The sequence below is a fragment of the Pinus tabuliformis genome, chromosome 8 (assembly GCF_031772625.1).
Source record: "Pinus tabuliformis cultivar Carrire ecotype Pingquan chromosome 8, CPIR1, whole genome shotgun sequence".
Taxonomy (NCBI): Eukaryota; Viridiplantae; Streptophyta; class Pinopsida; order Pinales; family Pinaceae; genus Pinus; species Pinus tabuliformis.
This window is the reverse complement of record NC_142294.1, coordinates 1718162344-1718189152: the sequence shown is the minus strand read 5'-3', so window position 1 is coordinate 1718189152 and position 26809 is coordinate 1718162344. Positions and strand designations below refer to the sequence as shown.

Sequence of the window (26809 nt, the reverse complement as noted above, 5' to 3'; positions counted from 1 at the left end):
AAAATAAAAAAATCACAAACCACTTTTGACACAAGATATGACCTAGAAACCTTTTCGAGAGAAAACTCAGCTAGAAGATGAGGTCGTTCTACTCTCTTTCTCTGAATAGAAAATGACTATGAGTACAAAGAAGTATGACCTATGTCCCATGGGATACTACATTGCACAAATCATCTATGTGTGTTCTATCTCCTATCCCTCTCGGCTATTTTTTTTTGTTCCTTTATGGAAAAAAAATGCACTCAAAGGAATGAAACCCCTTTTCCTCCTTGTGGCTTGGTTTTAACACAACCCCATAGCCTACCTAGTGGTTAGGTTTGACTACCTCAAATCTTAACCAAAGCTATAATATGGACTATTTTAGAGTTATTCATCATAATCACATGGCTAGCCCCTTTTCCATTAATAATGGGGGCTAACATGGCATGCTCTCGAATTATGGTGGTGAAAATAGGAATGTCAACTTCTGAGTGGCATAACTTTTTCATACAAACTCTTATTGGCGTGATTCTTATGCTGTTGGAAAGGTGTCTGTGTGTAGAATATGAAAAAATATGTCGCATTAGAGTGGAAAAGTATTACCCCTAAAAAACATAGTTTGATGCTTCAAAATTCTCCTAGAAAGTTTCAGACCCTAATTTACCAAATTGGGCCCCTCCAATAAAAATGGTCTCGCGAGTTGATTCCTCCACATTTTCCACTCTGAAAGCATCAAGATGAATGAAAAAATAATAATAATTCAATCCATATAAATAGAAGAAAAACTCAACAAATTATCACAAATCTTGATTTACATTCTTAATCTAAGGAAAAATATTTCACAAAATATTTTTAAATTTATTTCATCATAAACTTGTATTTTTTAATTTATTTCATCATGGACTTGTTATAGGTCCCAAATTAACTTAAATAATTATTAAGTTATCTAGGTGGCTTTCCTATGGATAGAGTGAAATTATTATTCATATTTTCTGGAAGAGCCATAATATTGAAATGTATTTTCTAAATGCATTTCAATCGTTGTATTTTTGAAGGGTGGATTTTTTAATTAAAAGTTGTATGCTGGGTTGAATGTATGTGAATATTTATAATAATCATGTTTGTTAAATTTTTGGATAGGGTGTTAGGTTGAATGCATGTGATTATAGACATGAGTCATCAAGTGTACGAGGCTTGGGGTAGACATAGAGTTTTAGGATACATGAAGATGGAGCACATAAGTTTTGTTTATGGGAAAATAGGGAAGCGTTAGTTAAGGTTATTCATTAAGTTATTGATAATGATTAATTAGTTTGCAAGGCATAACTCTTAGGGGTGGTGAAGTTACACAAAGTTAAGTGATACAACCATGATATGGGATTTGAAATTTTTGTGTTCTAGAGCCTTTAGAGCCTTCAGCCCTTGTCAACGTTGCAAGAGGGAAATCAATAAACATTAGTTAATAATGGAGAGAAAAGTAATGGAGTAGAGGGGAGTGCATTAATACCTACACTTTAACCTTAAACTCGGAGCCAAAGATGTTGGAATGACCTTTCAATGCATAATTTGTGGGTTGTGATTACAATAGTTATTATGTGAGATGGGGTGGCCCAAGTGTGGATGATTTTAGTGGCCCCTAGCTCATCAAATCCTCAACCTCATAAACCAATTCTTAGGGGAGTATTTTGGTAAATCATCGAGGTCAACTAGGAGAATAAGTCGGGGAAGACTTGATGGCATCGAGAAAGGGTTAAGTCATAAGTGGTCGAAAAAAAGAGGGGACAATCTGTCAACATGAACTTTTAATAACTTTAGTTTATAAATAGCTCACAAAGTTTGAACAAGTGGAAGAAGAGGAAAAGGTGAGGTATCACAATGGCTATTCAGATGTGGCAAAAAGGGAGTGGATGTAGTGGAAGTGGTGGTAAGAAAAAATCACAAGCATACATCTCATGACAAATTGTATGAAGAGGTAGTAGGTTGTGTGGGTGACTCTCCCCATTCATGCACTTGTGACTCCAAGTCACTTTAGGACTATGGAACTTTATTATGCAATGAAAACCATGGTTCCTAGAATTTGGAACCAACCAAGCTGGAATTGGAAGATATCCACCATCTTATGTGAGTCTTCGAAGGGAAGTTTGAGGCTATGTGCAAGGGGACATTCACGGTTGGTATTTATGTATTAGAAATGGGTAGAGGCTATGGATGTCAATGGCTCTAAAGGTTCATGTGAGTCCTTAAATGACCCCATTGTGATTACCATGGACTTTAAACTAGAGGACAAGCAACAATATACTAAGGCTAAAGGAGAAGCAATTATAGAAATTGCGGTTGAGAGAATTCTTCTTATTCATGTTACCTAAAATTGTCTTTAGTCATCTTTCTTTTTATATGTTCCCATGTAGATAACAATGGATAATTACCAAACAATTTTATTTTTATGTATCTCTAGCTAATAAGTGTTACATTTCATTTTTATTACAACATATGATAAATGTAATTTTAATTTTCCTTATGTTAAATAAAATTGTGTGTCATTTTTTCAACAGGAAAGAAAATCTCCAGTTAAAAAGTGCTATATCATGAATATTGAAGAAGATTTTTTGAGTCAATGGAGGACTAGTGTGAGGTGGGATGCCTCCACTTGGACTAATGTAAATTGTGTACCATTTTGTAGATAATATGAAGTAGAAGGTCCATTTTGTTAGCTTGAAATTAAGAATATGTATACTTAAAGGGAAAATATTATACTTAATATGTGAATCTATATATAGTGAGGAAGATGTTTTAGTGGAACATTAAATAAGATGTTCTAGTGAAGTGTTGATAATATGTTGGGGTGAAGTGTTAAATAAATAATAATATAAAATATAATGTTCACCCATTTAAAAAAGTAAACATTATAAATATAATAGGTTTGCTAAATTCAATTTGTTATATTGTAATTTTGTTTTAATTAATAAAAATTACATTTAATTTTTTTAAATAAAATTCATAATATCCATACTACAATTAAAAAAAAATTAATAATACATATTCATAACCATGAAATTTCAAAACTTCATGTTTAAATTTAATTAATAACTATATAAAAACTTAATACTTACAATAATATATAATTTATGCTATACATATCAAATTAAAAAATTAAATCAAAACAATTTACAAATCATGTCAAACAAAATTATCATATATATATATACTAGGAGAGTGTTAATAAAATAAAAATGAAAATACATTTATATAGAGAAATATTAAACTTATATGTAATATAAATCATATTATAAAGAATTAAGATATATTTATCTTAATTCTAGATCTACCAAATGTTGAAAGGGTAAAATCTCTCAATATGTAAACCTCTTTTTTTATTTTTTATTTTGCATTCAAAAAGAAGTTTGTATTTTAAAAGATTTGATTCTTCTCTTAGCACTTGTAAATACCAAGTGAAGATAAATATATACCAATTAATAACAAAATTATAAACAATTTAGTTATAGAAAAAATTCATAATATACATATACATTAAAAGAAATTTGTATAGTAATAATTCATATTCATAACCACATAAAATGTAATACTTGCAATAAACTTTTCTTCTAAACTACACATACACATAGTGGGAAACCCATCATAACCCAGTTATGAAACTAGCAGTGAGGATGGTCATCTTTGGTTGATAGATCACCATTGTTCAAGGAAAACCACACCACCTCGAATGACCTGATGCAAGTTTTCACTCCTACGAGATGTCTCTAGGTATTGGGTCATTAATTTGTTTTCTTACGACCAAGAAGTTGAGCTCTTAGCTAAGTAGAAGCAATTTTAGGGCATACTCCAGGCAACCCTGAGCACACACACACCCACCTTAGATATGATTTATATTTTTTCTATTTAATTTTTCATTATAATATTGAAAATATATAGAGCATGTAAAGAGAGTATATTTAAGGGAAAAAATGTATGGTAAGTATTAAGTTTCTATGTATTTATTAATTAAATTGAAATATGAAGATATTTTGCAGAGATAAATTTATAATTTGTAGTTACTATTTATATTTTTTTATATATATTTCACATATTTTTTATTATATATATATATATATATATATATATATATATATATATTTATTGGTGATATCTATATATATATATTCTCTTTGAAATGTTTTATAATTTTATAATTTATTTTTTTAATGTGATATATGTATATAGTTTAGAAAAAAAGTTTATTATAAATATTAAGTTTTATATATATATTAAATAAATTTAAAAATGAAGTTTAGAGATATCATTATTATTATTTACATTTTTTGTGATATGATATGCATATTATAAATATTTTTAGGGGAAATTATTTATAATATTATTAATAAAAAAGAAATTGTAATATAAGAAATTGAATTAAAATAATTTATTATTTTACTCGTTTTTATTTTTTGTTACTTTTTAAATTGATAAGTTTTTTCATTATTATTTTTTATATAATCTCTAATTTAACACTCTACTATATAATCTACCCCATAATAGGTTGTAAAACATCTCTTTGCATCAACAAATAAGATTTATACTATGTATATTGCATTAAAAATTTATAAAACATATTAAAGAAAAATGCCATAAGTGTATTTACGTCACAACTCTATGTATTATAGTAATGAAAAAAACTTTGAATAACCTTGTAGTGGCTAGGTTTTTCCTTAACTGGTTGATCCATACACATATTGTATGGATCTCCTTGTAGATCTCTGCAACACAACTCCTGCATTTTGAATAATAGTGAATCTCTGTGATTCAGTGAAGAAAAAAGTATATCTTGAAGGAACGACAATTGGTTTTGAAAGCTCTTCTTCTCAGAAAAATCAAGACAAGGTTTTTTATAGTGCCATGTTGAAATCCGGATCTGTTCTATCGACTTCAAGAAGCGCCTACTTTTGATGTTACCTTGGGTGATGAAGCCTTCAGTTGTGAAAATAAAAATTCCAAACAAGGTTTGGTATGTATATTCAATGGGTTTCAGTAGTGAATTAATGATCTCCACAAGTGGATTTCTAATTTGTGGAAACCTCTATTGTCTAATGATATGTATATTCACCCTCTCGCTTGGGGTTTTCTTGTTGTCGTCTTTGACAATCTTGAGGATAAGAAGATTATTTGGGATTTTGGGCCATGGTTTGGGGAAGTGTTGGTCCCTTCGCCCATCCCTAGTCTCCTACTTTTGATTTAGTCATAACGACAATCTCCTTGACTCCAGTTTGGGTAAGGCTCTTGAATATGCCCCCGCATTATTGGAATCTCACTTCATTAACTTCTATTAGAAATGCAATAGGGAAATTTTATTGTCATAGTTTAGAAATTGAGCATTTCCTCAAGACATATGCTTGAATATGTGTGGAGATGGGTTTATGAAGGTTTTCTTATCAAGATAAATCTAACAACTCCAGATTATGTATGGGTTTAGAAGCTTGACTATGAAAATGTTTCATTCTGATGCCAAGCATGTTAAGAAACAAAGCATCTAATCAAGAATTTCTCCAAGTGATTGTAGAATAATAGCGTCCAAAAAAATAGTCGGAGGCCCAAATGGTGGGAAGGTGCTCAAATAGAAAATTATATTGTATACGAGGAAGAAGAGACCTAGGTCAAGGAGCAATAAAAATAAATTCAAGAAGAAGTGCATGTCAAAGAGGATTCACCAAAGGAAGTAAAATACAATCAGAAAGAAATGCATGTCAAAGAGGACCCACCAAATTTAGAAACAGAGGAGGATAAAGCCCAACAAACTCTTGTGAATCGTGGATCTTGCAAAAACAAGGACAGAGATGCAATTTCCTAGGTTGATTAGGCATATGGAAAAATTGATAAAGACAACAAAGTCCATTCTCAAAAGAGCAATTCCACAGATCCATTAAAAATGCGGGTTGGATCCATTAGAAAATGCAATCTAGATCCAAGTAAGGAAAAAGGACAAAAACATCTCGCCAAGGAAAATGAGAAGCCTGACAAAGTCAAATCATTAAGCAGTAAGAAATGGAAAGCAAATGTATTTGGATCTTGGGGGTATTTTGGAAAATCTTTAGATAGAAAATGATTTTTTTTTTTTATTATGAAGTTCTCGCTTGAGGTTTTGAATTAAGTCTTTGTGCTCAATGTTAAATCCACAAGGGATATTAGAAATTTTGAAGAAATGTAACGATTAGGGGCGGATCCCAACTTTCTTTTTTAATAACACTTTCATATCCATTTCTTAAAAAAAAAAAACTATATTTATTATGGCGATTTTAATCAAATTAAAAACAGGAATATTTCTATATATAAATAAGTGAAATTTATATAAATATAAATAATATTATTAAGAACCAACATAAATCCATTGACTTTGTATCTACTAAGCTTTTAGAGGAATAAAATCTCTACAGTTACAAAACTTTCTTTAAGTTATGTGTTCAAAAAGAGGTTTTCATCTTAAGAGATTTGATCCCTTTGGGCCCTGATAGATTCCAAGTTAAGATGGATCTAAGATGGTATATAATACTAGCGTAGATCCATCTTAACCAATGATCTAACATGAGTTGAGAGGGATAAAATTTCTTTAGGTGCAAACTTATTTTAGAGTGCAAAAAGCAATGTGTAATTTTTTATTATTTGAATGTTACATAACATGTGCATTCAACTAGTTTTTTTGTTATTAATATATTTTTAAGTATACATCAATGTTAATTCATATTAAAATATTTTATTCATAACCCACATTGGATATTTTATTCTATACAACATTAAAACATTTTCTTTAACATTTTTTCTATATATAGATATATATTAAGTTGATATCACATGTTAAAACATTTTTGAAAAGTATAAGGTTTAAATATCTTACTCACATATTTTTGTTTACTTTGAATTACTTTACATGAAATTATATGAGGTCATATGGGCAACTAATTAAATATGCATAGTATTTTTTTTATAGGGCGAAATTGTTTTTCTATTTAGAGAATATTTATTTTTATTTTAAGAGGCACATACATACTTACACATTGTCTTCACACTTGCTGTAGAATGAACCTCTCGACTCACTAAATACTATTAGAAAGAGCCAACATAACTTTGAATGTATAAGTGTCTACACGAATCAAATATCTCTATGTGTAAACATTTTCTCAAATTTTGCATTCAAAAGATATTTTCATTTTGAGAGATTTATTTTTCTTGGCGCTTGATAGATCCAGATCCAGAGTTAACATGAATCTATGCTGATTAAAAAAAAAAGTCCACTTATTGATCCTACAAACCCAAAAAAACAATTATTATTTTATATAGTTTTTCTTTTACATTTATGATTTTACATTATTTTATTAGAAAAAAACAAAAAAATATTGTACAACATATTTAAAATGTTTAAAATAATTTTTTTATTATGAAATTCACAATGTTTCTAATTTTTTTTATTAGATAATGTGAGTCTTGACACTTTTAATGTGTGGCTTCAGTAACTGGGACCAAGGGCATCTAAGCCGTCAAAATCACCTGCGACCCAGGGGCATCTAAGCCGTCAAAATCACCTAGAGATTGCACTGCCACACTAGCCCTTAACATGACTGGAATTTTGCCATAGAATTTCGAAACAATAACCTTTTCACCACAAAGTGTCACCCTCTATTCTATGCCTCATAAGCCACATAATTTGTAATTTTCATTAGAAAAAAATTATATTAAATAAATTAATTAGATGGATAGCGGTCACTATTATGAAAAAGACTTCCAAAAATTTTGTTTTTCAATAATTTACATGAATAAGTGAAATTTAATAAAAATGATACATTCTTAATTGTCTTCAACATTATAATTAACAAATAAAAACAGATTACATTAAAACTAAAACTAAAAAATTAAATTAAATAAAACGTAAAATTAAAATAGGAAGTAACCATTTTTATAAAAAATAGAGTTAAGAAGAGTTTAATAAAAAGATAACCTTTAACTTCCATTTAGTAGGACAAACCATATTATTTATATTATTATAAAACGTTTATAAATTCCTAACATAATATGAAATATATATTTTTATAAAATAAGTAAAAAAATAAAATATATAGATTTTTCCCAAAATTTAAAATTGATGGAACGAGTAAAAAAAAAAAAAAAAATCCTTCTTTTGAAATTTAAAAACATTTTAAATAAATAAAACTTTGCTCAGTTATAATTCATTTAAAAAAAAATTATAATTTGACAATTAAATAAATTTTATCATCACCCACTAAAATTTCTTCAACATTACATAATCTTTTATTTTATTTTCATTTAAAACTTCTATGCTATAATTCAATAATATTGTAAAATATTTAAAAATTCTTTCAATTATCACCGCAGAACAAGTAACGCGCAGAACGTGTTTTGTTCAACGACATGAATTATGATTTTAAACTAAAAGCGTGAAGGAGCCCTTCCCCAGACTATGTGAAGGCCACATGCATCCAAATGGGAAGGGGTGTACATCTTTGATTAAACTTTTAAGTGTGGCCATCTCGTGGTTATTTAGGGTATTCGATTATTATTTTTCTCGCCATGTTTCTATTGAATTTTTATAAGGTTTATATATATATATATATATATATATATATAATCTCTTATAAATAAATATTTATTTTTAACTATTAAGTTATTAATATTGAGTTTTTATAAAGTTTATCTATTTATATATATTTAAATATGTAATCTCTTATAAATAAATATTTATTTTTAATTATTAAGTTATATATGTGGTGGGATGTTGATAGGTGGGACTTGACAACTTATTTATGTCATATGTTTACTATTTCAAATAACTTGTCAGCTCCATTATATTTGAGTTAGGTGTAATTTTTAGTCATTCAGGGGAAATGATGGGAGGAGTGTGAGCTTCTTCTAGTCCAAATTAACACGATGATGTTAAAGGAAGGTTCCACTGATTGGTTATGAGTGCAACTAGTAATGAATTACAAAGTGGGAGGAGGTAAAATTTAGGTTATGTTATCATGACCAGCTATGGCACAACTATAGAAGGACAAACAAAGCTTTTTAATGGATGTAGCGGTAGCTTTCTCCTTGGTTGGATGAATACAAATAATAATCTCTTAAGAGTGTCAATGATGGAGAGAAAAGAGGAGTGGTGGCGAACTAGCGTGCCTTCCTCAATCCCACCACTTTGTTGTCACATAGTTGTTGTTTTGGTTTGTTTGGTTTGGGATGGGAAATGAGTTTAACTTTGTAAGTGGCTCTCACAAAGAAATTTTTCAATGTGGCTAAGGAAGAGCCAAGGTTAGCACACGGTTAGCAAGGGTGAAGTTTGACCTCCTATTTTCAATATTGTTTCTGTTTGGGGGATTTTATAGTTTAGTCTCTATCTCATGGTGGTATTTGTTTGGTATAAGTCACATGGCTTGTTGTCTTGGCTGAGCTAGAGATGAGAGAAAGAGTAAGTGTAATGCAGGGGTTGGTAGGGTCTCTTCCTCAAGACACCCCACTCATTCTTCGAGGGTCACTGGTGAAGTGTGGGAGGCTAAGAAAAGTTACCATAACAAATGCTTTGTCGTGGCTAAATATGAAATTGAGAAGTTGGAGAAGGAGGTGCAAAATAAAAGGCTAAGCCTTTTTTAAGACCAAATTCTCAAGGAAATTTGGGATGGGTATCTGAAGTGGTTCACTCACGCACACAAGAAACCAAGTTTTTTAAGATTGGAGTTTATTGATTGGCTAATACCCTTGTCGCTTAAGCCTTGAAGAAGAACAAAGCATACTAGGGAAACAATTTGCACATAATTAGAGTTTTTGAGTGTAAATTTGAAGCAATGTGCAAGGGGTTCTTTATAATTGAAATTCTAATAATAGAGTGTGGGCTAGCCTAAACAACAACTTTTGTGGAATAAGAGAATACTCTTAGGAGGTCTAGGGATGCCTTAATTGAAGAGCAATTCCCACCCCACTTTATTAGATGTTTGGGCCGGGTATTGTCTTATTTTCTTTAGTACAGGCAATATGTCTCTTTGAAATCATGAAGAAGTTCACTAATATAAAATTGGAGGGAACAATTTCCTTGAGGTAGTCACCAACCTATAAATAATTATATTTCTATTTTGTCTATAATATAAATTGTCTTTGTGTGTTTAGATTGAAAAATATATATAATACAAGGATGTTGATACTCTATTTCATTTTAACAAATATCTAATAAAATATTATATTAATATATAGATTTATTTTCACTTCAAATTTATTATAAATTAAAAAATATTAAAAATTAATTTATTATTTTAAATATATATTTATCATTTATATATTTATATCTATATTTATATTTAGATATATAGATATATATTAATTTACCATCAAATCTATACATTTTATTATAACTCTCTAAATATAAATATAGATATAAATATATAAATGATATTAATATTTAATAATGTAAAAACTAATATAAACTAGCACAACCACATTAGTAAATATGGTTGATATATACCAATAAAGAGGTATATATTAACATTTTTAACTGAATAAAAATTCTCTAAACCTACTATTACATTATAAATCTAATATTATATATTATTATTATCAAACCTAGCACAACCACATAAAATCTAATATTATTATAAACTTAATAAAACATATTATTATTATAATCCTATACTAATAAAACCTAAAATAGAAAAGATGGAGCGCCTAGGGTTAAGTTCTTGCGAATGGTTTGGATGAGGGTTTTAGGGTGCTACTTGACACTGCAGATTACCCTGCGACCTGGTTCGGTTACACCTAACGACATCCCAGCCGCACATGATCATCTACGGTTCCCTTTTCCGTATCTCCTGTTAACCTGTTGGTGATATAAGGGTTTACCTACTATCTATCTTTTTTTACCTTCTGTTATTCAACCCTGCTCGACTGCTACTCCTATCATTATCTGAGGTCGTCTGTTACCGTTTCGCGACCTCCGTTGCCAGCATTTCTGAGGTTTCCTCCGTTTCTAGGTGCAGCCGTCAACACGGATGAACTCGATGTCGTTGATTATTCGGAAGATCCATTGTAAGCAGTCTCCATCTGGCAGTCCATGTACTCCGCATCTGTAGGTATGTATAGCTATGGCTTCTCTGGAAATTTGAGACTTTTTCTCATGCTAAACCATCGCAGCCTCACGCTGTTTTTCTCCCAGATGAGCCGCCCACTTGGCTGTCGCTCTCTACACCTCCGTCTTCCTCGGCTACCCTCGATTTCATCTCGACCTGTATAAACCCTAACCCTGGTTTGGACCCTCCCATTTTTGGGGTGCCACCTCAACAAGTTGACCCACAAGCTGCTTTCACTGGTATTGAACCCTCGACTGCCGGACATCCTCACCCGACCGCCTCCGCTCCACTATCAGGAAGTTTCACCTCCGTTCCACCGCTCACTGGATCCATACCTTCCGTGGCTGGGAACCCTAACCCTACCTCGAATAACCCTAACCCTACCCCTGTTTCCTTGGGCCCTAATTTGGAGAGGGTTCCAGTTCAAACTCATCGTTCGGTGTCCAAGAAGAAATATAAGTGTCACAAGACCAAGGTGGACGACATTATCCTCTGGCTTGAAGAAGACATTTAGTGGGGAGAAACTATGGATTTTGCAGACAGGGTTCTGGTGGGGCACATCAGAGGTAGGAATTACACGGCTACCCAATTGAAGAATTGGGCAACAGAGGTTTGGGGGCACCATTTGGTGGACATCCCATTCGTTCAGACTTTTGTGAGGGGATGGTTTGCTCTGAGATTTGCTCGAGCTGACCATACCAACTGGGTTTTGTCTTCCTATTGGCATTTTGAACACGCCCCGGTACTTTTGAAACGATGGACACCTCTTTTCAACCCGGAGACTAAGCAAATTGGCGTTGGACCGGTATGGATTCGACTCCCGGGTCTACCTCTGCAATATTGGTTTGAGGATATTTTCAGGCGGATTGGTAATTCCATTGGCACCTATATGGAATATGACAAATCGTACTAGACCACTGGCATGATGGCATATGCCAGAATTCTCATCAATCTGGATACTAGAGGAGGACTAAAAGAGCATATCACCATATTGTGGAGGAATACATCCCGTAAACAGATGATTGATTATGAGGGCTTACCATATCATTGCAGGAGATACCACAAGGTTGGTCATTTATTTAGAGATTGCTCTCTCAATCGCAAGAACATGTTTACTGCATGAGACAGGGAAGCGGAATTGCCTAGAGACATTCCTAATCAGCCTGAAAAGGACGACAATTTGGAGAAGACCCATATGGCTACTGAAGACATTCAAGGGGCTTCTATCAATTCAGGCATTGACAGGGGGATCGCAGCTACAAATCCTCCATCCCCTTCTCCACTGATGAGCCCCAGACTGGCCAAGGAGGATATCACTCCACGCGGTATGTCATCTACATCTTGCTCTCTCTTTACTCCTTCATTTGATATTACTGCTGCTATTGCATCCCATAATTATATTAATGCATCCTATCCCCATACATCTCCATCTTTCTCCTCCTACACTTCCTCTTTGGAGCACTTGTCTTTGGGTACCCTGGGACGGGCCCTCTCCTCCCCCTTACATTGCTCCCTTCCCCTACAGCCCCCTATCATCCATCTCTTACATCATCCCCCCTCCCCACAAGGCCACTCCCCTCTCCCTCTATATCTCCTAGATACTCCCTGAGATCCAGATCTAGGGATAGAGGATGTGATGCGATTGGATTGGACCTGGACGCTGCCCCTACCTCGCATAGACCATCCAGAGGGCGCCCATCTCACATCACTAGAGCCAGGCATATGTCGAGAGAGGAGGTTGCCCTTGGGAGACAACAAACTATTGTTAAGGCCCTTAGAGCAAGGAATGGCCCTCTCCCACACCCTCCATGAAGATCCTTTCTTTCAATTGTCGACGGATTTCTAGCCCTCTTAAATAACTATCACTTAGGAGACTCCTCACTTCGGCTCTGGTGGATATCATTTTTTTACAAGAAACCCTCTGTTCGGTTGAAGCCCTTATTAGCCCTTCTAAATTCTTGGATGCTGAATTGGACTTTTCATGTCCTGGATGCGACTGGGAGATCTGGGGGCATTGCTAGTGGTTTTTGTAACAAAACTATTGACCTCAGAAATATATGGGGAGGAAGGGGATATATTGGTGTGGATATATATTCCTCCTCTTTGGAATCTAAATTCCATATTATGAATGTATATGGTCCTTGTTTGGATAGGGAAAATTACTGGAGAAGATTATTAGACACAGACTTTCTGCAGGCTGACAACATCATACTTGGTGGAGACTTAAATTTCTCTTTGGGTTTTAGTGAATCTTGGGGACACCTCGTCCAAGTGGATGGTTTATCTGATATGATCTCCACCTTGCTTGAGGATCATCAATGGGTAGACATCCCATCTACCAAGATTCAGCATACTTGGACAAATAATCGAAGTAGAAATCATAGTTTGGCAAGAAGGTTGGATCGATACCTCATTAAGGAAACATTATTAAATACCCACCCACACATCAGGCAATGGGTTGGGACAGGGGGTATATCTGACCATCGCCCTATATATATGGAGCTGGAAGACAATAATCAGAGGACAAAAGGCCCATTTAAATTCAATGCCTCGTGGCTCAAGGACTCATCATACATAAAAATGGTAACTGAATTCTGGCAGTCCCATCCTATCTGGGAAAGCTAGGACCACTCAGAAGGGTTTATCCGCAAACTGAAAGCTCTGAAGGGGATCTCTAGAACTTGGGCACATCAGAAGCGGAAGAATGACGACAACACACTGCAAGAAGCAGAGCTGGCCATTGCCACTCATGAAGACTCCTCGGATGGCACTTTCATATCACAAGAACATAAAGAACACTACTCCTCCCTCATCAAGAAGCGGACCCAAATACTGAAGGATAGAGAGGAGAGCTGGAGACTCAGAAGCAGGGCAATCTAGCTCACTAAAGGAGATGATAATACTAAGTTCTACCACAAATTTTCCAATGGTAGAAGAACAATAAACACCATTTGGGAGCTACAAAATGAACAGGGACAATTAGTCATGTCTCAGAGGGATCTGGCTAGTCTAACCACTGCTCACTTTAAAATCATATACAAGGCACCAAGGTCTATTAATATCATGGAAATCATGAAAATTGAAGAACACTTTCCAAGATTTGTGGAACAGGAGGATGTTGAGGACCTTACGAAGGAAGTGTATAAGGAAGAAATGGAGGCTGCTATCAAATGGTTCAAGAAAGGCAAGAGTCCTGGCCCTGACGGATCGACAATTGAATTCTATATTTCTTTCTTCGAAATCCTAGGGGATGACCTGCTTAAAGTTGTGGAGGGCTGCAGAAAGAGAGGCAGGTTATCCTCAGCCATGTAATCCACTTTTATAGTCGTAATTCTGAAATCTGGTCGTCCTACCTCTTTCAATGACTTCAGACCCATATCTCTTTGCAACCGCCTTTACAAGATCACTGCCAAGATCATCGCAAATCGCCTAAAGCCTATTCTATCAAACCATATTTCCTCAGAACAATTTTCTTTCCTTAAGCATAGACAAATACATGAGGCCATTGTCACGGCCTAAGAATTCCTCCATTCGGTACAAATGAGGAAATTGAAAGTCATGATGTTGAAAGTGGACCTATCTAAGGCTTTTGACAGAACAAATTGGCTCTATATCAGACTTTTACTGACTCATCTTGAATTTCCCTAACCATTTATCAAATGGATAATGTGCTGCATTACGGATGTTTCTTATAGTGTTCTTTTAAATGGGGAAGCCACCCCGTTTTCTTTATCGGAGAGAGGAATTAGGCAGGGATGTCCACTCTCCCCACTACTTTTCCTGCTAATCATGGAAGGACTAAGAAGAGCTATCATATCAACACGGAACAGGGGTCACATGGCACATATCAAGATCACAGAGAACTGTATTCTCACTCATCTCTTATTCGTTGATGACGTTCTCATTTTCTTAAATGGCAGTATTGGGGATACTACGGTCCTACAGAATATCTTCAATCTTTTTCAGTAGGCAACGGGGATGATTATTAATGATAACAAGTCTACACTTACAGCCTTTGGTTGCACACAGCATGAGATCGTGTTCACAACACAGTGTTTTCCCTTCACTTTACTGAAGTTGGAGGACGGATTGAAATATCTGGGTTTCAGGCTTAAACCATATGGATACAAGATCGCAGACTGGACTTGGCTTATTGCCAAAGTGGAGAAACACCTTAATGTTTGGTATCACATATATCTCTCTCGTGCGGGAAGGCTAGTTCTCATTAAGTCTGTGATAGAAGCTACTATTGTGTTTTGGATGACTCTTGCTTAGATCCTAAGAGGAATCTTGAACAGACTTCAAAATTTATGCTGTAGATTTCTTTGGAAAGGTAACTAGCCAAACAAATTATTTGCATGGGCTAAATGGGACACGATTTCCAAGCCCAAGAAATGGGGCGGTTGGGGAATAAAAATACTGGATTTATTCTCCAAAGCACTGGCGACAAAGCTCGACTGGCAACTCATCACTACAAATAGTCTCTAGACCCGAGTTGCTCATGCAAAATACATCTGGCCTATGGATATGATGGACTAGTTCAGACAACAGCACAGGGTCAACAACAACATATCCAACATCTGGAAGGTAGTAATCAACTCTATTCCTCTCATCCGGGAAGGTATAACATGGAGAATCAAGGAAGGAAATGCAGTCCGTATTGGCATGGACCCATGGATTAGCTGTGGCAATGCACACAGATTGCCAACAGAGTTGATACGACACCTTCACATCAGGGACATCACTCATATCAGACATATAGCAGACAACACCAACTCATCCATACTATTACAGGCCTGGAAAACAGCACAAGATTTGGATATACCACATCAATGGCAGCAGGAATGGTATGACTACACTGAAGCCCTTACTCAGGCACATATTTGGATAACTGAAGGACTAGATGAGATTGTCTGGGCATTTGCAAAGCACAGCACATACTCTCCAAAGGATGGATATCTAAAGTTGATGGAACCTTACAAACCCCAGCACATCAACCCTACTTGGAAAGCACTCTGGAAACTCAAAGCTGCTCCACGAGCCCACCTACTTATGTGGAATATACTATTTGACAAGATTCCTACTGGTCTCAATTTGATGAAGAGAGCTTTCCATGGTCCATTCTAGTGTCATCTCTATCGTAATGACGAGGAGAGTACTGAACATCTCTTCCTAAATTTCCCCATCATCAAGGAACAATGGAGCTACATCATTGCACACTATCCTTTTTTAAAAAACTAGCAAGGTAGGAACATCATGGATGCCTGGAGTCTATGGTGTGAAAACCACAATGGAAAAGCCATAAATATGCCTTTACTTATGTGTTGGTCATAATGGATCGCTAGGAATCAGTCTATATTTAATGTAAAGAACCCACACTGGCCTGCTATTATAATCAGAACCTCTGCAGACTTTGATCTCCTACCCGAGGAAGATTCTAATTCCCCTCCCCAAATTATCAAGCCTGAAGACATTGACAAGGCTATTCCATGGGCATACTTTGATGGATCCACTCAGGAGGCGGGTTGTGGTGGACGAGCCATACTATACCTAAATGAATCACATTGCTTCAAAATACAAATGAGACTAGGGAGGGGAACAAACAATTTTGTTGAATTATGCACTACAAAACACCTCATACACTTTGCATTAGAAAAGCATTGCAGACATCTTCAACTCTTTGGGGATTCCAAAATTGTTTGCAATTGGTTAAATAGAGCATCACATTGCAATGCATATTCATTGAGGCATATTCTGGATGAGGCTCACAGATTGATTGCTACTTTTGACTCATTTACCTGTCATCACATTTACAGGGAGCGCAACTCGGGGGCATATTTCCTATCCAAAGAGGCAGCGCTTAGACAGAGCGATGATTGGTTGATACAGGAAGAGATTGATGGGACTTTCTACCAACATTACCACAAACCTTTTGTTGATCTCCGAGAACATGGGCTATAGGCCCATTTATTTTTGCTTAAACACTTGTATATATTATGCTATTTATATTTTACTGCACTTGAACTACTGTTTAAGACATATGGTACCAATTTTGATGTTTAAATTCTCTCTCTGAAAAGAGACGGAAAAATTTTGATACAGTTTCTCTATACAGAGAACAGACACAGGAATCAGATGAAATGATATCAAGGCTCCCTACGTGGAGAATACATATCTGGATCTTTTTTGTTCTTTTGAACTTGATAGGCAATGTTGCCTCCACATGCATATGCTCAAGCATCTACAAAATGTAATTTCTTATATATTAATAGAAATTACGACTTTTTTCCAAAAAAAAATTAATAAAAGAAAAGAAAAAAAAAGAATTTACTAAAAACCTAAATAATAAAACTTAAAACCTAATTAATAAAACTTAAAACCTAATTAGTCAAGTCCCATTGGCACAACTTGTTGAGGATGGGCCTTGTCAACAAGGCAACCCAAGATCAAATCCTGTGCTAGGGGGAGGAAACATGCTAAAAAATCTAGTGAGCTAAGGATTGGTGTAGCCCAGGCCATATACTATCCCCTACCCCTAATGACTTTGATAGCTTAGATGTCCATAGGTCAAGTGAAGAATCGTAAACAACTTGACAAAAAAAAAAGACTTAAAACCTAATTAAAAAAATAATAAATTTTTTTAATAATAAACTTTGAAAACTAAATTAATAAACCTAAACCCTAAAGTTAAACTTAAAAAATAAAACTAAAAATTATAAATTATAAACTATTAAAACCTACTGCCCTAATGCCTTTGGCAATCACCAAAAAGCCATCACTGTGAGGAAGGAACATGGTCAACATCAACCACTGAGCAGGTAAGACCACTGCCATCAAACAATGGGCCGTCACTCTTTAACATCACTAAACGAATTGCTTGATCCAGGTGACAGTACATTTCTCTAACCATGGAAGAATGAGAAGGGAATACTACAAAAGTGTCACAGTCATATAGAAGTTTATATAATTCAATATATATTAGTTTGAAGTTTATATAATTCAAGTAGTGAAATTTTGGAGTGAAATAAAAATCCTTATCTTTTATCTTCTCCAACAATACAAAAGTATCATATGGAAGTTCATATAATTCAATATATTATTTTTTGATAAACACTCAGGTTCAAGCAGTGAAATTTGGAGTGAAATAAAATCATGCCATTTATTTCCTCTAACCAAACATTATGATTAATAGTTATCTCAATAATTCTTACACTCCAATAATTTTAATATAGACCAAACCTATTGAGGCAATTACTGCAATATGATATCTAATTTCAATTTCTTTAATAAAATTTGTAACATATACTCATTTATCAAAATACATCATCTTTTTTCATCGCAATCTTGTTGACTTAGCTATTTAAGAAGTGTAAACATTTTCTCAAATTTTGCATTCAAAAGATATTTTCATTTTGAGAGAGTTATTTTTCTTGATGCTTGATAGATCCTAGTTAACACTAATCTATGTTGATTAAAAAAAATCCACTCAAAAAGATTATGTAAACTTCCTTAAACAAAATAATCAAATTATAATTACTTATCCTACAAACAAAAAAAAAACCAATCATTATTTTATATAGTTTTTCTTTTACATTTATGATTTTACATTATTTTATTAGAAAAAAAACCAAAAAAAAATGTTGTACAACATATTTAAAATGTTTAAAATAATTTTTTATATGAAATTCATACTATTTCTAATTTTTTTTATTAGATAATGTGAATTTTGACACTTTTAATGTATGGCTTTAGTAATTTCCATCAAAATCACCTAGGGATTGCACTGCTATGCTAGCTCTTAGCATCGCTAGAATGTTATCCATGGAGTTTCGAAACAACACATAGTTTGTAATTTTTATTAGAAAAAACTTATATTAAATAAATAAATTAGATGGATAATTGTGACTATTTTAAAAAAAATTCCAAAAATTTTGATTTTCATTAATTTACATAAATAAATGAAATTCAATATATTCTTAGTTGTCTTCAACTAACAAATAAAAACATAAAAACAAATTAAATTGAAACCAAAACTAAAACTAAAAAATTAAATTAAATAGAAAGTAAAATTAAAATAGGAAGTAACTATTTTTATAGAAAAGAAGTTAGGAAGAGTTCAGCAAATTGATAAAGGGATACTCTTTAACTTCCCTTTAGTATAAATAGCTATACTAATATAAGACCAACTATATTATTTATGTTATTATAAAATTTCTCTAAATTCCTAACATAATATGACATATAGCCCATGGGGCTTTGGATTGAAAGTGAATGGGTGCACTGTTAAGGCACTCCTTGCGATAGGTCACCAGTTCAAATCCCCGTGAGTACTTAGGTTAGTCTTAACTAAAAAAAACATAATATGACATATATATTTTTATAAAATAAGTGAAAAATAATATATATAGATTTTTTCTAAAATTTAAAATTGATTTAATGAGTTAAAAGTAAAAGATTCTACTTTTGAAATTTAAAAACATTTTAAATGAATAAAACTTTGCTCACTTATATTCATTAAAATTTTATTTTAAATAATATAATTTTTTAAAATAATAATAAATTAACAAAAAAAATTTATCAATAAAATAAAATAAATTTTATCACCCTCACTAAAATTTCTTCAACATTATATTATCTTTTATTTTATTTTCATTTAAAACTTCTATGCTATAATGGAATGATATTGTAAAATCTTTAAAAATGCTTTCAATGATCACCTCAGAACAAGTAACGCGCAGAACGTGTTTTGTTCAACAACATGAATTATGATTTTAAACTAAAAGCATGAAGGAGCCCTTCCCAAGACCATGAGAAGGCCACATCCATCCACATGGGAAGGGGTGTACATTTTTTATTAAACTTTTAAGTATGGCCATCTTGTGGTTATTTAGGGTATTCGATTATTTTTAGTCTCGCCATGTTTCTATTAATATTGAATTTTTATAAGGTTTTTGTTTATATATATATATATATATATATATATATATATATTTATTTATTTAAATATGTAATCTCTTATAAATTAATATTTATTTTTAACTATTAAATTATATATGGTAGAATGTTGATAGGTGGAACGTGACAACTTATCTATGTCATAGGTTTACTATTTCGAATAATTGGTTAGTTCCATTATATTTGAGGTAGGTGTAATTTTTAGTCACTTAGTGCGAAGGGAGGGGAAATGATGGGAGAAGTGTGAGTTTCTTCTAGTCCAAATTAACACAATGATGTTAAAGGAAGGTTTCAGAGATTGGTCATGGGTGCAACTAGTAATGAATTACAAGGTGGGAGAAGGCAAAATTTAGGTTATGCTATCATGACGGGCTATGGTACAACTATAGAAGGACAAACGAAGCCCTTTAATGGATGTAGTGGTAGCCTTCTCCTTAGTTGGTTGGATGAATACAACTAATAATCTCTTAAGAGTGCCAATGATGGAGAGAAAAGAGGTGTGGTGGCGAACTAGCATGCCTTCCTCAATCCCTCCACATCATTGTCACATAGGCTTTTGTTTTGGTTTGTTTGGTTTATGTGTTTGGTTTGGGATGGGACAAGAATTTAACTTTGTAAGTGGCTCTCACAAAGGAAGTTTTCAATGTGGCCAAAGGAAGAGCCAAGGTTAGCACACTTTTAGCAAGGGTGAAGTTTGAACTCCTATGTTCAATATTGTTTCTATTTGGGGGATTTTATAGTTTAGTCTCTATCTCATAGTGCTATCTATTTGGTATAAGTCACATGGCTTGTTGTCTTGGCTGAGATAGAGATGAGAGAAAGAGGAAACGTAATGCAGGGGTTGGTAGGGTCTCTTCCTCAAGACACCCCACTCCTTCTTCCAGGGTCAATGGTGAAGTGTGGGAGGTTAAGAAAATTTACCATGGCAAATGCTTTGTCATGGTTAAATATGAAATTGAGAAGGTTGAGAAGGAGGTGCAAAATAAAAGGCTAAGCCTTTTTTAAGACCAAATTCTCAAGGAAATTTGGGATGGGTATCTAAAGTGGTTCACTCACGCACACAAGAAACCAAATTTTTAAAGATTGGAGTTTATTGATTGGTTAATACCCCTAGAGAAGAACAAAGCATATTAGGGAGACAATTTGCACATAACTAGAGTTTTTGAGTATATATTTGAAGCAATCTGCGAGGGGGTCTTTAGAATTGAAATTCTAATCATAGAGTGTGGGCTAGCCTAAACAACAACTTCTATGAAATAAGAGAAGACTCTTAGGAGGTCTAGGGATGCCTTAATTGAAGAGAAATTCCCAACCCACTTTATTTAATACTTGGGTTGGGCATTATCTTATTTTCTTTAGTACATGCAATATGTCTCTTTGAAGTTATGAACAAGTTCACTAACGTGAAATTGGTGGAGAGATCGATTTCCTTGAGATAGTCACCAACCTATAAATAACTATATTTCTATTTTGCCAATAATATAAATTATCTTTGTATATTTAAATTGAAAAATATATATAATACAAGAATGCTTGTACTCTATTTCATTTTAACAAGTACCTAATAAAATCTTATATTAATATAAAATTATTTTTAAAGTTTGAATTAATATATAGATTTATTTTCACTTCAAATTTATTCTATGTTAAAAAATATTAAAAATAAATTTAATATTTTAAATTATATATATATATATATATATATATATATATATAATTGCAACAAATAAAATTAATTTATCACCAAAGTTATACATTTTATTATAACTCTCTAAATATAGATATAAATATATAAATGATATTAATAACTAATAATGTGATAAATAATATAAACTTGTGAGATTTGAGGAGTGATGGTTGAGTCGAATGTTAGGGTTCTAGTCCTTGTTTGCGAAGTAGAAGGCATAGACCCAACGTGTTTGCATGCCTCAGGTGATCAAATCATGTTGTGTATTGGGGATCCTTTGTCTCGGTGGGCGTCAAAGGAGGGATTAATATTGGGAGGGATCTGGTTGGATCAGGAGGTTATGTTGAAGCCGAGTAGTGGACGAGCAACACCGACGATGAAGGTTTTGATAGGAATACTATAAAAAACGCATGCTTATGCATGCAAAGATGTATGACAGATGAGATTGAGGTCAGAGGGACGAGCCTCTACAACACAAATTTGGATCGCTTACCTCATCCGAGGGCTGATCTCTGGAGATATGATGCGGTTTTTACATATCGAGGTTATGGGGATCACAAACAAGTGTTTTGTCTTGTAGATTTTCTTTGGGAATGGAATTTCTCAAGAGATCTCTTGATCAGAGTCCTCAACCTATTTCCGGCATGGTTTTCACCCTTCTTATACATGGATCAAGACATGAGTTGGCTTGTTGAAGCTCCAATAATTGGAGATTTGCCTTATATACTCCCAAATCTGACAAAGAGGTGTACGCATTATAGCCTTATAGCCGAGCTGGAAGAAGAGGCCTCCTTTGAAATTTTTGTAAAGACTACATATGGTAGATCTCTCCTTACAGGGATTTGAAAGTGTTTTTTGGTATTGGATCTTAAATGAGAGATCTATAAAAGAACAAATATCCCAATGGAGATGCAAAGTTAGATATGTGCAAACATATCTCTTTAAGATGAAATGTTGCTCCCATACCAAGGATTTGATCGAAATTCCTCATTTTTTGTCAATCTGAGGTTGAGGGGGGGTTTGCCTAGATCCAGTTTCCCCAAAGGATCAGAGTCAAATAAGGGACTAGTAAATGAAGGTACTTCATTCAAAGACGTCCTTAAAGGGAAGTCTATTGCATCAACCAAAACATATCAGTCTCTCAATATACCCAACTCCTATATTGTGGAGCAGCCAAATTAAGTCCTAGCTTTGGTTGTATATATCTCAGAAACAAATGATCTACGTACAACATTTGAATCTCAAGTAATCATATGCAAATTGAATGGTTTTTGGCCAAAACCAGTGGATCTTCACAACTTAGACAATTAATTGTGAGATTCACCTATGTTCCAGGGGTTTCTTCATAGTAAATTTTCAATCATTGAGGCATGAGAGTATATATTACGAGAGGGCCCATGGTTTTGGGGTAATGCGGGACTTTTTGTCACCCCATGGTTCCCAAAATTTGATGCCAATACAATGGTGGTATCAAGAATGTCGGTTTGGGTTAGATTACATAACCTCCCTCTTCATTTATGGCACCATAAAGTACTAGAAGGAATTGGGAATCTCATAGGGTGATACATCAAGACATATACACAAAGAGTTGAAGAATGAATCTACACTTTCACCAGAATTTGTGTGGAGGTGGATCTTAGCAAAGGATTGTCAGATCAAATCCTCTTTACACATAACAAGCAATGTTGGACATAATTCTTAGACTTTGAAAACATGATTTTTAGGTGCCGAATATGTCAACAAATAGGACATCTACAAAATACATGTCTTGCGGCCAAGAAAGAGCCAAGAAGGAAAAAGAAAACTGGAAGTAAACCCAAGGGATGGAAATTTCCAGAGCCTTAGTCTGAAGACGAAGAGGATGAGGAGGAAATAGACCCCCCACCAATGAAGAAACCCAGAATCCACAAGAAAGTGTAGAAAATGGAGGAGCTAATCATGAAGCATCAATTACTCTAGTTTCGACAATGCAGTCAGAGAAGATACCTGAAGAAAAGGAGAAGGGAGGTTTCAAACAACACCATGTTTCTGAAAGTTTGGATTCCAATAAGGAAAATCCAAGGATGATTGAAGAGAACCAACTAGCACTTGTAATGACCACTCCAAATCAAGGAGGATGGCGGAAGGTAGAAAATAAGAAAGGGAAAAAAGGGTAACCATTTTTCTTCTTTTTTGGGTAGTTTATTTTAAATGTACTGTATCTGTGAACACCAATTTTGACTAATATGACTGAATGCTTTGTGAGCATCTGCAACATGTAATTTTGTTTTCATTAATAAAATTACAATTTTCCCTAGAGAAAATAATATAACTAACACAACCACATTAGTAAATATGATTGATATACACTTAATAAAACCTATTATTAATTATATTAGTAATCATATTATTAAACTAAATAAAATTTCTTTAAACCTAATATTACATTATAAATCTAATATTATACGTTATTATTATTATAAAACTTAACACAACTACATAAAACCTAATATTATTATAAACTTAATAAAACCTATTATTATAATCTTAAAGTAATAAAACTTAAAATAAATTTACCTAAAACGAAAATAATAAAACTTAAAACCTAGTTACAAAAATTAATAAACTAATAAATTTAAATAAAAGGTTTTAAAATTTTAACACTAAATTAATAAATCTATGTTTTAAACTTAAAATAGTAAGAATAAGAAGTAACACGGTCACTGTCAACTAGTGAGCAGGTAAGACCACTGCCATCCAAATTAAAATTAAAACTCCTGTACCCTAATTCCAATATGGACCAAACCTATTGAGTGATACTGCAATATAATATTTAATTTCAATTTGTAACATATACTCATTTATCAAAATAATTTTATTTAACTGAATCTTTTTAAGCGCATCATATTTTTTCATCGCAATCTGGTTGACCTAGCTACTTGAAATAAATCTACGTCGATATAGATATGAATAATATCATCTCACGCAGACAGTAATTTGCAAGTAATCCCGTTGAACATTGATACTCTATAAGCTACCCAACCCTGTAAGAATTAGGAAAATATAGACAAAAGAGAAAAAAGGTCCATCCTTGCCTGGTGTACAAGGAAGCGTCTGCGGAAAGATTGGACGAAAAAGGCCTTTTTGACATCTGCAATCATATGGATTCAAGCCTACTGCCTCCAACTTCACCAACAATTCCCCTTCCTTTGGGGCTGGGATTGGGATATCCACCTTCTGCAACATGGAACATAGTGTAAGACATGCAATTTTTTTTATAATGAAAAAGATCAATGGGATGCTTTTCCAATTCAATGGAAAAAATCAATTTTCAAAAATCAGAGAAAAGCAGGCCACAGAAGAGTTTTTTCAATATTGAAAAAGATCAGAGAAGAGCAGACCACAAAAGAATTTTCCCAAGATTGAAAAAGATCAGAGGAGAGCTGCCCACAAAAGATTTTGTTTTCAGGATTGAAAAAAATCAGAGAGGAGCAGGCCACAAAAAAACATAAATATGAACTACCCTGCAGCCTTAGCATTCTCAACGGCCTAATAAAACCTACCTGAGCTTATGTTATTGCAGATTTTGAAATATTTTGGATAGTGGATATTGGATATGAACAAAGTAATAGTTGACTTTTTTCATGTTTCATCAACTTTGCTCAGTATACAAATTCTAAGTATCAATTATAAACCCAGTCAAATATGAGTGATTTTGTTTAAAATTCTTAAATATGTTGAATATTTTGGAATGGAGTTCCAGAGGAATTGTTTGGATGGTTAAAAGTGGTCGGAATTCGGGCAAAAAATTTCAAATTCTTTATAGATGCAGAGTTTGAATCATGCTTTTGATGGTGGAAATGGATTCAACACCATCAAAAACGTCTAGGCACCTAAAATTATGAATTTTGACAGCTTTTACTTGGATTTTTTATATGGCCGGAATTTCCATAACTTTCAGGGCAAAAAAAACATAATTTTTAGACTACAGTTTTTGGAATTTGCAATCCAAATAAATATAAATTTGTTTAGTATAGATTATAAACAAACTGAAATACAATTGACTTTGATTAAAATTCTTAAATATTTACAGTATTTTGGAATGACTTAGTCTAACTTTTAGAAGAAATAGTCTTTTTCATTTGAATTCACCAAAATCCAGCTATAGAATTTTAAGATATCTTTGTAGTTTAAAATACATCTTTGAATACATAAATAGATTCAGCAATCTGAAAAACCTTGAGACACTTGAATTATACAGAATAAACAATTTAAACTCAAGTTTTAAAAAAAAATTGACAAATTTTAATTAAAATTAACCAAAAAATAATTGTGAAAAAAAAGTCATTTCTTCTATAAAATAAACTAATCCAAAGAAACACAAATATATGTTTTAACTTAGAGTGAGCAATTATGGAAAAGGGAGGCACCCCTCTGGAAATCCCTGCATCTCATATATTGTTTCATAACTCAATCCTTGATGTGGGTACTACTATGAACGCTAAAATCAAGCTGCAAAATGATGTTTCTCTAAAGTGGATAACAGTATTTCAGTTTTAAACACTATATGTTATGAGATGCAAACCAGAAAATTCTATATTTCAGTTCCAGCATTGAAAAGTGAGTTCAGATATAACAACAATTTTACCTGGAGAGCTGCAGCTTCTCCGCCATAGCTACTGTATTGAACTGCCTTCATGAGTTGACTAGCCATTTGTTTTACCATTAAAAGCTTTTAGTAAATTTCTATCAAGCAATGGCTCCAATGGCAGCAGCTTCGATCTAACAAGATATGTAACAGAGCTGGTCTTCAGCTGATCAAATGGCTTTCATGAAAAGGACTACTTTGAGCCTTTGGCAGGATATAGGTATGTGACTTAGCCCGTTCGATTGTTTTAACATCATCTCTGGTTCAAATGGGATGAAACTTAATTTTTTAATGTTATGATGTCATGGAATATTAAACGCTGATCTGTGATGTTTTAGAGTTTATCGTTGACCAGAGATCTAATATAATTAATTTATATATGCATATCATCATAATATATCCACACTCCATGATCCTGACTTTTGGATAATTGTATTCACACTTACAAACATGAACTGA

The 26809-nt window shown here is 33.3% G+C and overlaps 1 protein-coding gene across 1 annotated transcript in view; it reads right to left on the bottom strand.

Moving 5' to 3' along the window:
- The window catches only part of LOC149242920 (chloroplast envelope quinone oxidoreductase homolog), a 38986-nt gene extending 12570 nt beyond the window's left edge, over positions 1–26416 (bottom strand). The window contains exons 1-2 of the mRNA XM_089367728.1: positions 26351–26416; positions 24798–24939 (exon numbers count right to left, since the gene is read on the bottom strand). Coding sequence (XP_089223854.1) covers positions 24798–24939; positions 26351–26416 — 208 coding nt within the window. The remainder of the gene's footprint in view (positions 1–24797; positions 24940–26350) is intronic.
- Positions 26417–26809: the final 393 nt, after the last annotated feature.